At 47.7% G+C, this 13,782-nt stretch overlaps 1 protein-coding gene across 1 annotated transcript; it reads right to left on the bottom strand.

The window, feature by feature from the left end:
- Positions 1–1,561: 1,561 nt before the first annotated feature.
- Positions 1,562–12,060, bottom strand: LOC144364790 (differentially expressed in FDCP 8 homolog). The gene is made up of 6 exons (XM_078037451.1): positions 11,878–12,060; positions 8,537–8,670; positions 7,506–7,603; positions 5,740–5,889; positions 4,267–4,408; positions 1,562–3,356 (listed from the first exon to the last, which is right to left on the bottom strand). The coding sequence occupies exons 1-6, from the start codon at positions 12,003–12,005 to the stop codon at positions 3,337–3,339; spliced, it is 672 nt and encodes a 223-aa protein (XP_077893577.1). The 5' UTR covers positions 12,006–12,060; the 3' UTR covers positions 1,562–3,336.
- Positions 12,061–13,782: the final 1,722 nt, after the last annotated feature.

Raw genomic sequence — 13,782 nt, 5'->3', positions numbered from 1 at the left:
ACCCTTAAACAAACTGCAAATATTTTAAGCTATGAAGAAAAATTTTAAAAAGTGATTATGGTCAAGTATAGATAAATGATGCTCAAATGCCAAAAATAATATAATTTAAGCACAAGTGGAGGACATTGTAATTTCTGAGATTCTTTATGTCCTATTAGAAACTGTCAGAGTGGGCCTGGGGGACACTATATTAAGCAAAATCTATGTGGGACAAAGGACTATGAAATTTGGATATAATTTAGACAAGTATTAGCTATTTGGAAAAAAAACTCAGTAAGGACAATGTGTAAGGTTAGAAGTAGCTTTCTTGCTCTAGGCAGAGTGTAGAGTTAGGTCTGCATAGGGGGAGAGGAAGTTCAGGATATAACCTGTGTCACAGGACTGTGCCCCAGGAGTTATCGTGTGTTTATTTCATCACATGATATACACAGGGGCTGTGAATAAAAGCTGGTATGTGATTATTCCTTGAGAACTTTATCTTCTCAAGTTTCTCTTGCTGAAAAATGAGTTCTAGGAGAGCAGTCACACATCACTTTGTTGTTAATCACTGCATCTCCAATGTATGTTACTGTAGCTGTTGAATAACAGTAGGTTCTCAGATATTTTATACTGGTGTTGTTCTGGTGCAAGACATTCTCTGTCTACAAGCAGAAACACATTACTTGGGTGTCTAGTGGTTGTTAAGGGGAAGGTGCTAACCTCCTGTTCATTTTACAATGTGGTTTGATGTTTAGGGAGGGCTATATAGACATGTAGGGCCATTTGGTTTTTATGCTACAAGAAGGGTCTTGAATGCAGAATGGTTGGACTATCATTACAAGTTTAATGGTTAATCACTACCTTTGGGCTTGGCATACTGTCACAATCTTTCTTCATTCACCTGTGACTGGAGACAGCTATAGACAATTCCTAAATGGAAACTATCTGTGGCTACCTGTTCTAAATTTCAAACAGAAGGCAGCAAATCTTAAAAGGGTTAGATTTTTCTTCAAAAACACATTAAAATCTTCTGTAGTGCCCTTTTAAAAACATTTTTAGTTGTAGATGGAAACAACATTTTTATTTATAATTATGTGGTTCTGAGAAACAAACCCAGGATCAAACCCATCCTAGCTTACTGTTCTATCACTGAGCCACAACCTCAGTGCCCACCCCCCACCCCCAGTTTTTTTAACCATTTTATTTTAGAAAAACACTTCAACAATTGTTTTTCTAACTTTAGAAAACATGGAATGATCTGGCCAAGTTTCTATTAGATCCATCATATATATATATATTGCCCAGACTAATTAGAGTGGTCAAGCATGGAGAACATAAGCCCTTCTCAAGAGCTAATGTCTGTTTCTAGGTGACAATTTCCCTCAGTTCTTCAGGGAATTGCAATTTATCACACCTCAGATAGCTCTGCAGTGTTTTAAGCACCAAAAAAATATATCATCTTGATTTATACTGCTCCCTTCTCAAAAACACTAACTGATTCACATGAAGTTTTTTTTAAAAAGGCTTTCATGGAATTACAAATGATTTTTTTTATTTTCTTTCATTTGTTCAAATTAGTTACACATGACAGTAGAACACATTTTGACGCATTATACATAAATGGAGTATAACTTCTCCTTCTTCTGGAAATGATTCATTTCTGAAGAAATAGGAATTTAAAAATTTACTTCAAAATACACATCATGTGCCATATGAATATACTTTCGTTGATGTTAAACTGGGTCACTTACTGTAGAAATGTTAGGGTTAGTACTCAATATTCACTGAAGTTCATTTTGAGTATTCAGAAATGAATATGTATGTCAAGAACATGAATATTTCTGAGAAATATCTTGTGAAAAGTTGATTATAAATCCACCCAGATAAACATGAAAGAATCAAGGTAGTATAAGTATATGACACATATAGTTCATGTTTGCAAATCCATACTATATATTTAATATATTAAAATGTAATAGTACGAATGCCAATCGAAATTCATATGGGGATATATATCCTTCACACATGTACCCAAAATATTCACTTTCCTCTACATTGTTTCATGGATAAACTTGTTGAAGTATTAGCACACCACAGCTTGAATTTTCAGTTACCTCAGTGTACTGGGGGGCAGTGATCTCTTCATGAAATTTGTATTTTCCAAAATCAGAGTACTCTCAAGAATAGACCTGTGATGGCAGTAGGATTATATATGTGTACATAAAAATATACATCGTGACCCAGGCAACAGAGACAGGGAGTCAGGAAGTTACATATTTGTTAATTTTGAAAATTCATGGAGAAATAAAAGGAGAAAAATGTGTGACAGGTTTCATAATATGTATCTCTGATGCAGCAAAAGGCAAGTCCAAGTATACACCATGCCTCCTATCAAATGCCTCTACTTCTATTCCTTTAGATTATTTTTATCAATGTTACGATAAGTAGTCAGAGTCTAGTAGGTTATGGGTTAGGGTCAGAGATTCAATATTTCAAATGGCAAAACGGAAAATGAGTCTAATATATATGTGAACACGTGCCACATAACAATCTTCCAGTGTCATCCACCACAATGCCTTGACATTACTATCACCCCAAATATGCACCTGTAGTAAATACTGCTCTGCTTCTCAAATTTGAGACCCACTGCTTGCCAGGGCGAGATTGTTTATCTGTACTGGAGTCTTGAAAAAACCCAACCACCTCTATGTTAGTTATTACAGGGCTTGCAACAATTCATTTGATCCAAGAGATTCCTGTTGTTTCTTCATAGGGATCAGGAGTCTGACCAGAGGAAGGCAAGAGACTTTATAAAAATTATTCTTCTTTTTTATCCTTTTAGTTTTGGATGGACATATGGAATGTTTATTTAGTTTCCTGGGGTTCTCAGAATCTAATCCACAGCCTAGCACAGGGCCAAGATTCTGATTCAGACACATCTTTTACAAAGCACTTTACCTTAAAAGGCACAGATTAGGCCTCTTCATTTCCATTTGAAATTGTTTCCTTGAGATTTCACAAAAGGGTGGCCTAAGGCAAAGACTTTCCTGAAATTCAGGGGAACAGAGCAATAGGTAAGAAAAAAGCCTGGGGTTGACTTTTCCACATGATCAACACTGTCCCACTGACAGCTACTGGTAATGCCACTTGGTTTTCTATCTATCCAAGCAGGGATTCTCCAGAGAGAGCCTTACTGGTCACACAAATTTCTGATTTTTCTGAGATTTTTGGCATTCCCTTCAGCAATCCAGTCCATGGCCATGTCACAGAGGTTGAAGGTGGTACATATCTTGGACACAAATCCACGAGCCCCTTCAGAGAGCGGTCGAAATTCAGGAAGAATACAGGAACTTAGGATCATGGTAGGTGTTGCCCATCTGCAAGGCAAGCAACAGTCCATTCATAAATTGCCCACAAGGAGTGCTGGAAAGCATTCCAGTAGACAGGACACCTTCTTTGATGCATTCCTCTCTCTACTGTCTTTAATCACAAATCTAGTGGGATCCATTGACATAAAAACATTCACCAATAGCAAAAGGACTCACAAGTACAGTCCATTTCAAACCTAAGAAACCATTTTCCCTCCAAGTTCTATGAACATGAGAAAAAACTACAAATTAAAACACACATACACTAGGACACACAAACTCCCTCTGGAGTTGGTCTCTGTCTATCCAAAGTGTCCTCTGTCTGTTGGGTGAAACTATATTCCCCACAAGTGCCTGTCCTTTCTCAGATCTGTTCTCCTTGATCATCTCTGTGTAGCTGTCAGGAGCCAGCAATGAGCCAATACCTTTTTTTTCTCAGGAAATGCCCCTCTTCAGACCTTTCCAGGCATTTGGCTATCCACACATCACAAAGTGCCAAGTAAGAATGACTCTGGTGTCATTTACTAGTCTGATATTTCCACCAAGGAAATCTTCTGCAGTGATGGAAATGTTCTCTCTATACTGTCCAGTGTGGCAGCCACCAGCCTCAGATGGCTATTGAGCACTTGCAATGTAGACAGTACCACTGATTTATTCCTATTTAAATTTGATGGCCATGTAGAGTTAGTGACCACCGTACTGGACAGCTTAGATCTGGATGCAGGCCAGTGAAGGCAGGATCTTTGCCCCTAACTGTTCCTTGTATCTCCAGCACACAATAGGTCTTGGTCCACTGTGTACACTATAGAGGATTCACCTGAACATGACCCACATTCGAAGCAGAGCTTTGGACTTCTCTGCCCTGCCCCAGAGACCTAGACTGCTTATCCAGTAGGAGTGGGTCTCAGTCTTGGCCTACCTGTGCAGGTGTACCAAGTCTGAATGAGTCTCCAGATGATGGTGTTGCACTTGTCGCAGGTTTGCTTGACACTCTTGCTCTTCTCCTTGTAGAAGCGGTGCTCAAGAAGGACCCTAATGTTGGGCTCATCCTCATTGGGGTCCTACAGACAGAGAGCCAGGAAAGGGCCACCAGTGAGCTGATTTCAACTCCTTTCCTTTATTCTAGCCCCTCTACTTATTTCCTCCAGGCACTGCTTATAGGAGTGCGAGTTCCCATTAGCCATAGAAAGATGGTCAGTCAGGGGCAGATCACAGACCACCCACTCCATTTCCTGGCAGCCCTGTCAGCCACTTGCCACCTGGGTCTGCCCTGTGAGCAAGAATGATCTACTGTCCCTTTGCTGGCTGGGTGCAGACCAAAGCGACGTGGTATGGAGCCCTTTGGGACTCTCCCAGGGAATGGCAGAGCCATGAAAAAAGATGACTCGGGTCTTCAACACCATTACCTGTCACACAGGCCCTGGACCACCTGGGGGGGGGGCGTTTCATGAGGAAAACCACACACCAATCTCCTTTAAATCACTGAGTTTTTGGATTGTATGTGGCCACAGCCTTACTGATTTCCCAGGGTCTCCTGATGTGGAGTCTTCATTAGGAAATCAGTGAGGCTGTGGCCACACACACATTGTGGGTCACTGCAGGGCATACAATGACAGCCATGCCGAGGAACACAATTGGCCTGCAGTGGACACCTAGGGATTTTGAACTCTGGGATTCATTACCTCCTTCTGTTCTCCTGTAGGGAAACTCCTCATCATCATCTAGAGAGGAGGATGTGGCTCAAAGAGGTACTGCCCCACTCACTTGCTTCAGTGGGGCACCTGACCAGAGCTGGCACACTGCGGTGCTTGTTTCAGGCATGGCCATGTGGCAGGACCAGCCAATCAGAGGTCAGGAGGGCCCAGGACTGACTTCTGCCCTAACCACTGACAAAGGGGAGCTTCAGACTGGGGCTGTCTCAGTGGTCGAGAACTTGCCTAATTGGCAGGAGGCCCCAGTTCCATCCCAGAACCACCAAAAAAAATAAAGAAAAAGGAAAGGAAGCTCTCCTCTGCTGCAAAGCCCAGCTGCCGTTGCTGGGCGCATGTCTGCATCACCTGTCTGCGGACTACTGAGGAGGGGTCAAACATGGAAAGCAGAACAAAAGAGGGCAGGATTCCTGAGAATCTGTTGGTTAACAAGAAAATACTTTCCTTCTTGTTTAAGCTACTTAAGGTCAGGTTTCTGTTCCTTGCAACCAAGAGGGGAAAAGCCTGAACTTGGGATAAGGGCCCATCCCTCACTCTGCATTTCTAGATTCCTTTATATCTCAGCCCCTCAGAGCCCAAAAAGATGCACCAGGGAGGAACTGGAGGCCACCCTGGTGCTCCTGTCTCCACTGCTACAGCCCTGGCTCTAGGCTCCCCCTGTGGCACAGCCGGCCAGCACCCACCTTCAGCTCCTGGAGCTTCAGCCGCAGGTGGATGAGCCTCACCACTGCATCCTTCTGCTTCTCCGACTGCTCAGGCAGCTCCAGGATCACCTGCTTGCATTCCTCAATTGCCTGCTGTAGTTGCTGAACATCGGAGGCCAGGAACAGACCCTGCCAGGTTGGGGAGCAGTCAGATGGCCACTCCTTGGACTCTCCCTTGGAGGCCAGACTAGTCCTCATGGACAGTTAGGCACAGAGCAGACCTCAAGCCCTTCCCCCAGATGAGGACTTGTTCAAAGCCCAGGAGAATTAGCAGCACAGTCAGAATCCATCCTGCACTGCCTGTCCCCAACTGGACTAGTCTACCCACAGACTTCTGAAGACCTAGTAATTCAGGATGCTTTCCAAAATACAACTTCCAAGGGCTGGGATGGATGCTCAGTGGTACAGGGCTTGTTTGACATGCTGGAAGCTGATGTAGTCCCCAGCCCAACCCCCACTCCTCCACACACAAACACACTAACTTCCTTTTTTTTCAGAAAATTGACTAGGGTTTTTTGTTTTGTTTTGTTTTGTTGACTCTACTATTTCACTTACTATTTATTTGTTTGTTTATACTGTGGGTTGAATCCAGGGGCACTTAACCACTGACCTACATCCCCAGTGCTGGTTTGTTGATGTTGGTGGTGGTGGTATTTTTTTTTTTTTTTTTTGAGACAGGGTCCCACTAAGTTGCTGAGAAAATCGGCCTTAAACTTGCAATTCTCCTGCCTCAGCCTCCCAAGTCACTGGGATTACAAGTACGCACCACTGTGGCTGACTGTTACACTGACTTCAAAAGAACTTCCCCTTTGAGGCAAGCTGCGGAAAAGATACTTGCTGTCATAAAGGAGAGGAAATGGCCACTTGGCTCAATTGCCAATCCCAGACAAAGGCCAATAAAGGAGCCTGGAGGTGTCCACTACCACCAGACTAGCAGGGATTTGCTAAGCCCCAGACTCAGAACAGACCAAGGGAGGCAGCTCCTGGAGCTGAGCAGGTTGGGCTGACACTCAGGAGCCTTCCTCATCCACCAGTGTGCTGGGCTCTAAGAGACCCAGGCAAAGAGAAGATGCACCCTTCCCTTCTCCTCGGAAAGTCTGTGGCCAAAAGGAAGTATTCAAAATGTTACGATAAAGATAAAAACATGTATCTGCATGGGCAACGTTTTAAGGCCACATACAAAATGAAAAATGAATTAGAATCGGGTGACTTCTGGCTAAATCTTTTTAAGTTACATTCTGATTTTACTGTGTTTCTCTCAAATAAAAGTTGGAGATAGTTTGCATAAAACTAAAGGCTTTCTAACTTTTCAAATAATTCCAGGTCTTCCACATTCACTTTTCATTCAAAGTAACCCTTTTGTAGAACTTCATGTAGAACAAGCAAGAGTGGCCCTTCAGTGCTGGGCAGCTGGGGAGGCAGGGAAGGCCTCCTGCTTTCCTCATCCACCCTCACTCTACTGCAGATCTACAAGACCCCTGAAGACCCCAAAGGGAACCAATCCTCACACTGGCTCCCCAAGAATCTGGAGCAGGAGCCTAGAGGAGGGCAGAAGCCCCAGGTTCTCAAGCTCCAAACCCAGGCTTTCTCCATCTGCTCTCAAACAGGCTCAGATTCGAGCTCCAGGGGACTTGGCTGAGGAGGGGACTATCAACACCTGAAAATGGTGGTTCCCTGGGGAGGGAAGACTGCACACCTCAAACCTCATGGTCCAGCCCCTCTCCCCTCCCAGACCCAAACCTCACCACAGGGCGGGAGAAGTGGTCCTCAGACAGGCCAAGATCAATCACACACTCAGAGCAGTAGAATCCAGGCTTTACAGGGGGCAGCTCAGGCAGAGTCTCTGGAGGAAGAGAAGAGGGGCATGGAGGATGGTAGGAAAGAAAACTCAGCCTGCTCTCTCTCATGCTCCTCATCCCCCAGGAAGGAAGCTGGGGCCACTGGAGCTGGGTGGTGGGACCCAGGTAGACACAAGAAGGAGGCCGTGGGGAGCTGGGCCTGCTCAGCTCTGCACGTCCATTTGGTTTAATTCTAAAAGATGAGGTGGAGGGGCTGGGATTGTGGCTCAGTGGTAGTGCGCTCGCATAGAATGTGCAAGGGCCTGGGTTCGATCCTCAGCACCACATAAATGTGAAATCAAGATATTATGTCCACCTAAAACCGAAAAATAAATATTAAAAAAAATGATGAGGTGGAATGGTATTCAATGGTGCTAAAAGAGGCCCACAAGATAGCTTTATAGAAACATCTCAGTTTCTACAGCAGATACCTCATGTATAACTACATGGACTCTGCACTGATTCTACACAACCAAAAAAGCAACTGAATTTCTAAAAAAAAGGAAGTGTGTTGTGTGGTGTAGCCACTGAACAGTTATAACACAAAATCCATACTCTGGTGTGTACTGCAGGCCACATCTGCAGTTCCTGGATTCATACCCTCCTGACCCCTAGGTGAGCAGGGGCCTCTGCACAGGATGCTTCACCTGCTAACTTTCCCCACCAGTCTTGGCTCTGAGTTTGTTTCACAAGTGTCCTCTGAGCGTGGACTATGTGCCAGGCCCTGGGATTCAGCAGTGGCACACCAGACACAAATCCCTGCCCTCAAAAGCTCCTGCTGGCAAGAAGGCAGAAGCAATCCACAGAGCAGGTAGAAAGCGACTGTGCCCTTGGGAACCCACTCTGGGAGAAAGCCAGCATGCTGGAGAGGGCAGTGGGAGGAAAGGTAGTGGGCTGGGAGAAGAGTCAGGGGGCCCACAGAGTCCCCTAGCACCTACCTTCAGAAGAAATGTCCAGGGCCTCCTCACTAGGTCCCTGCTCATGCTGCCTTGGCCCCAGCTCCTTGTTGAATGGGTTGAGGTGGGCCTGCCGGAACCAGTCCAGCTTCTCATCATATTCCATAGCATTCCACCTGGCAGGGCAAGATGAGGACCCAGGTTCCAGCCTCACCATGGAGCATTCCCATTCCCGAAAACCCCTACCTCTTTCAGGAAGCATCCCCACACTACAGCCTCCATCCTCAGACTCTCCCTCTACCACCTGAAGACCCCCTCCAGGCCCCTTGGCAGGCTCCCCTGGGGAAGTCCACAGTGACCGGCCCTTCTGATGTCCGTCATGTATATGACTTATCCAAGGGTGCCCAGCCAGATGCTCTGGAACCCAAGGTCTTCCCTCCCAGCTCAGGGTTTTTTTTACCCCAGACACTATAGGGCTCCAGCGCTAGGGTCCCCCATACATCTAAACTGGCCTCACTCAGCCAAGTCCTGCCATGCCCTTGCTGTTGGCCAACTTCCCTGAGACACGTTTCCTACAACTGGGATCCTCCATCCCAACCTAAGGTGCTCCTTTCCCACCACAACTCCTGGAACTGCAGCCAGTGCGGGGCCCACCCTGCTTTTCTGTCTGCTGTGTGACTGGCAGGGCCCACCTTCCCCCTGCTCCAGGAATGCCTCCAGGTTCTAGACTCTGCTGGCACATCTCAGGACTGGGTTCCAGTCCTGCTGAGAGCCACATGACCTGGGACATTCTCACAGCTCTGTGCCTTCTCCTCCAACGTAACAAGAAGGAAGCGCCTAGTCAAGGATCAGTAACTATTCTTTCCTGTCACAGGACTCAACAAACTAAGGACACACAGGGCTAAGGACTCAAGGCAGGAAGAAAGGGCTTTGTCTGGGCAGGAACACAGGCAGCCAAATACGGCTCCCACTTAATTAGCTGGGTCACACTCCTCAACCTCTCTGGCCCTGTTCCCTCCACGGCCTCCCTCTACCTCCATTCCATCATCCACAAGTCAGCCACTTTCCAGGTGAAATTGGTTCACAGAAGTTGAGCACAAAATAAGCTCTTGGTAAGATTTACTCTGATAGGCAGGGTACAGTGGCACACACAGCTTAGAAGGCTGAGACAAGAGGATCACAAGTTCAAGGCCAGCCTCAGCTACTTAGCAAGGCCTTAAGCAATTTAGAGAGATCCTGTCTCAAAATAGAAAACAAAAAGGGCTGGGGATGTGGCTCAGTGGTAAAGCAACCCTGGTTTAAATCCATTGTATAAAGAAAGAAAAAAAAAAAACAAAAACAGAAAAGATTTACTATCATATGAAGTCAAAAGATAATTTTTCAAAGCTGTGCAGTAAGTCCAGGAGTCCTGGTTATGCTTCTTCCATACCTGTTATGCAAGACAATCCTGTGACTCATCCTCTGCTCCCTCACCCAAAAGAAATGGAAGAGAACTGAGTCCAGAGGGAAAGGCCCTGCCCTGGGTCCCAGTGTCACCTCACTGGCAGCTAAACAGCCCCACCCCAGCCCCATGCTGTCCTTACACTGGAGTCAGGAGCTCCACACCACCTGTGGATCCTGTCCTGCTTGTTATGCCTCTGACGTGGAGCATGGGTTGGGCAGCCAGAGTTCTAGTCTGGCAAGAGCCAGCACCTGTTGACAGGCAATTCCTGGGTTAAAACCAGAAGGTACACAAGAGGATGAAGGTGCTGTGGCTCAAGCATGGCCTCTCACTATCAGCTGATGACTATGGGTGGCTCACACTGGGCACCAGAGTCAGAGGCAGCCATCTGATACCCACCTCCCAAGTGCCCAGAGAATAGCAGGAGAGATTATGCACTCCCAATATTCACTGATGCCTTCGTCTTGAGTAGGGAGTCCTTGTTTTTTGGCTTGTCACATGATTTCCCAGTCTCTCCTGCAGCTAGATATGGTAATTTGACTATGTTCTGACCAATAGGAAATGAACAAAAAGATCACACAAGACTTCTGGGAATTGTTCTTAAAGGGAGGGCTGCCCCTCTGCAGTCCTTCCTTCCTCCCTTTTGCTGTCTGGTGTGAAGATGTACTGAGTAGAGCTGGAGCAACTACCTTGGGCAGGGACATAGAAGTCATAATGCAGATGGCCAAATGACAAGATTGCAGGAGACGCCATCTGAGCCCTGGGCACTCACTGCAAAGTTTCTTTCAAGTGAGACAGAAACAAACTTCCATTCACACCACAGTTATTGGGGATAGAGTTCTGTCTTTTGCAGCCCAAACAAAACCTGATTCTTCACCCTAGTTGCCTGTTGGTGTTAAGATGAGCAAGCCCAATTTAAACCTCAGTTCCGCCAGTTCCCCACTACTTGACTTGGGTAAAAGCCTACACATTTCTCTACTTCCAACTTCTCATCTCTGAGAAGATATGATAGTACCATATGGGCCTATTGTAAATATTGGTTAATACAAAGTTCTGAAAGTGCTGGCCAGCACATAGTAAGCCCATGATAAGTACCAGCTACAACTTGTTATTATCATTGTTACCATTATTGTTGAGATGACAACTCTGATTTAAAGTCTAGCTTTCCTAGTGATGAGCTACAGGACCACATTGTCTACAGTCAGGGAGAACACTGCCTCCTTAAGTGGATGAGAGGTTAAATGTTTGTATAGACATGAAAGTCAGCAGCCCAGAGTTGCTGCTGAGAAAACTATCACTGTTATCACATGATAATGAGCCCAATAGAAAGGAATTGGAGTAGAGGGCTTGGAAGCCACCCCCAGGAGCTCTCCCTGCAAACCTTAGCCTGAGACTCAATATCTTTACACTTCCCAGCAACTGTCTTGGGGCTGCAATCTCCAGAGGAAACAGCATCTTTTATTCAACTCCTGAGTGGCATTGTCACCCCCCAGGCCTGGCACCAAGGCAGTGGATGGATGAAGCAGTGGTGTCATTTGACATCTCAGTGCTAGTTTCTCTCCTGACTGGTTAGGGAATCATGTTTCCCTGTCTGCTGAGGGCAGATAGATGATGTCCCAGCACATGGCTGCAAGAGTAAAGCTGCTGACTTTAGTAGAGAGCCAGCAAACCATTCCCTTCAAAGTCACCCCACAGAGCTCTGCACCCATTATTCTGGCTTGGACTTAGAAAGGAACAGGCAAGAAAGGGGAGAGAGGAAAGAACCCCACTCTCTATTCTCTGCCCTCTAGAGATCTCCCCTCTTGTAGTGGAGGTGATTGCCAACATAGCAATCAAAAAACGTCAGAGTGTAGCCAGAGCAGCCCCAGGGGCAGAGGGACACTGAGCTGAAGCTGAGGATATCTTCAGGATCCATGCATTAGTCCCCCCATGTCCTGCCCACCTGGCTACCATTCCAGCCGTCATCTGGAGGTCCTGAGAGTTCACCCTGGAGGGGGACAAAGTGCGCTTCATCTGTACCTTAAACAAGGCCTGCCAGGACCCAGGTGTGCCCAGGGACAGGGTTACCATTCCTTTAAGGACGACCCACCAATGAGGCTAGCTGCAGAGACAAACCTCCCCCAACCCCTATCTCCACCTTCACCCACCACCGAATGCACCCTGGGGATACTCAGGTCCTGGTGGGGATCAGTCTGCCACCACGCCCACCCATTTCATAGAGGGGAAACCTGAGGCTCAGAGCAACCCAGCATCGCTGAGGAAGGCACAGTGATGCGGGTCTTTGGGCCTCCCGGATCCCATACTGACGGTGACAGTTAACTGGGTGGAAGGGTCCCTCCGTCTAGGTCCTAAACTCTGCCAGATGGAAGTGCCTGGCGCTCCCGGGAGAGGACCAGAGGGTGGGCAGCTGGGGTCGCGAGTCCGAACCCTGCCTCGGGTGCGCGGGGGCCTCCCGCCGGCTCTGCGCTCTGGCGTCCGCGTCCGCAGCCGGGCTTCAGGAGGTCCTGCCGGGCGGGCCGTGCGCGTCCGAGGCCCAACGCTCCCGCTCCCCGCCCGCTGGCCGGGCCCGCCGCCTGGAGGCTGCTCTGCGCTCAACAGAACTCAGCCGCCGCTGCCACCGCCGCTACATTGTAACCCGTCGCGCCTCGGCCGCTACATTGTGTCCGGCCCCGCCACGCGCTGCTGCCGCCTGCGGCCCGGAGGCTCATGACACCAGGTCCCCAGGGTGCGCGCCCTGCCCGGAGCCGGGCGGCCTCCACATCCCGCCCCGGGGGACACAGCTCACCGTGGTAAGTCTGGAGGCTGTAAAAGTCCTGGTTAAAACCGAGCCACATCACTTTAAAAAAGAAAAGTGGGACTGGGGATGTGGCTCAAGTGGTAACACTCCCCTGGCCTGCGCGGGGCGCTGGGTTGGATCCTCAGCACCACATAAAGATGTTGTGCCCACCGAAAACTGAAAAATAAATATTAAATAATATTCTCTCTCTCTCTCTCTCTCTCTCTCTCTCTCTCTCTCTCTCTCTCTCTCTCTTTCTCTCTCTCTCTCTGTCAAAAAAAAGAAGAAAAGAAAAGAAAAGAGAAAAAAGAAAAAGAAAAGTGTGTGTGAGGGGCATGCGTGCAGTCCCAGTCACTCCAGAGTGACTCCAGAGGATCAGGAGTTGGACCCTGGGCAATATTGCAAGACCCGGTCTGGGGCGGGGGACCCCTCTTGGTTGAGGAAAAGCGAGAACCGCCTAACAGGCAGCAGACATTGTGCTGGACCTCGTTGGTCTTCTCTGTTGGTGAGCAGGTAGCTTCACTCATCTACCCCAGTTTCCTCTCAAGTCCATCCTCGACCCAGGGAGGCTGGGGCTGTTCAGTGCAGCAGCAGTGGGAGACAGCCTCTGCCGCAGAGGCTGGAGTTACTACTGCTTTCTGGGTGGTTGTAGACAGAAGCAGGGTTGCTCCAGCTCACAGTCCTGCCCCCCAGCTCAGGGATAAGCTTTATCCCTGCAGGGAGGAACTGAGACAGAGGAGGGCCGCTGTGGGGCATGGTGCCCCTGTTTCTGGTTTCTGTGGAAAGACTCTGGAAATGGTCACTTTGCTCAAAGAGGGCACCATGATTTTAGAGCCTATAACTGGGGGCTCCCAAGTGGGAACTCCAGACCACCTCTTTTAACCCTATCCAAGCCTGGAGGTGGGTGGTCTATAGGTGGGGTGGCTCATCAACTTCACAAAGATCACATCACCAATAAGGAGTGAAGCAAAATTGCCACCCAGCTCTGGGTGACTTGGTGCCTTGTGCTCATCCTCTCCAGACCTGTTCATACTGGAGGGGAATTCACTGAGCTGGGATTCTAAGGCTGCT

The sequence above is a fragment of the Ictidomys tridecemlineatus genome, unplaced genomic scaffold (assembly GCF_052094955.1).
Source record: "Ictidomys tridecemlineatus isolate mIctTri1 unplaced genomic scaffold, mIctTri1.hap1 Scaffold_83, whole genome shotgun sequence".
Classification (NCBI taxonomy): Eukaryota; Metazoa; Chordata; class Mammalia; order Rodentia; family Sciuridae; genus Ictidomys; species Ictidomys tridecemlineatus.
Note: the sequence above shows the minus strand (reverse complement) of the source record. Positions and strands in the feature narration are given on the sequence as shown.

Excerpts from the sequence above, each read along its gene's own strand:
- LOC144364790 (XM_078037451.1), bottom strand. The coding sequence starts at position 12,005 with ATGGTAACCCTGTCCCTGGGCACACCTGGGTCCTGGCAGGCCTTGTTT. Across the intron at positions 8,671-11,877 it reads ACGGCTGGAATGGTAGCCAG|GTGGAATGCTATGGAATATG; the intron begins GTGGGCAGGACA and ends TTGCCCTGCCAG. Across the intron at positions 5,890-7,505 it reads ACCACTTCTCCCGCCCTGTG|GGTCTGTTCCTGGCCTCCGA; the intron begins GTGAGGTTTGGG and ends CCAACCTGGCAG.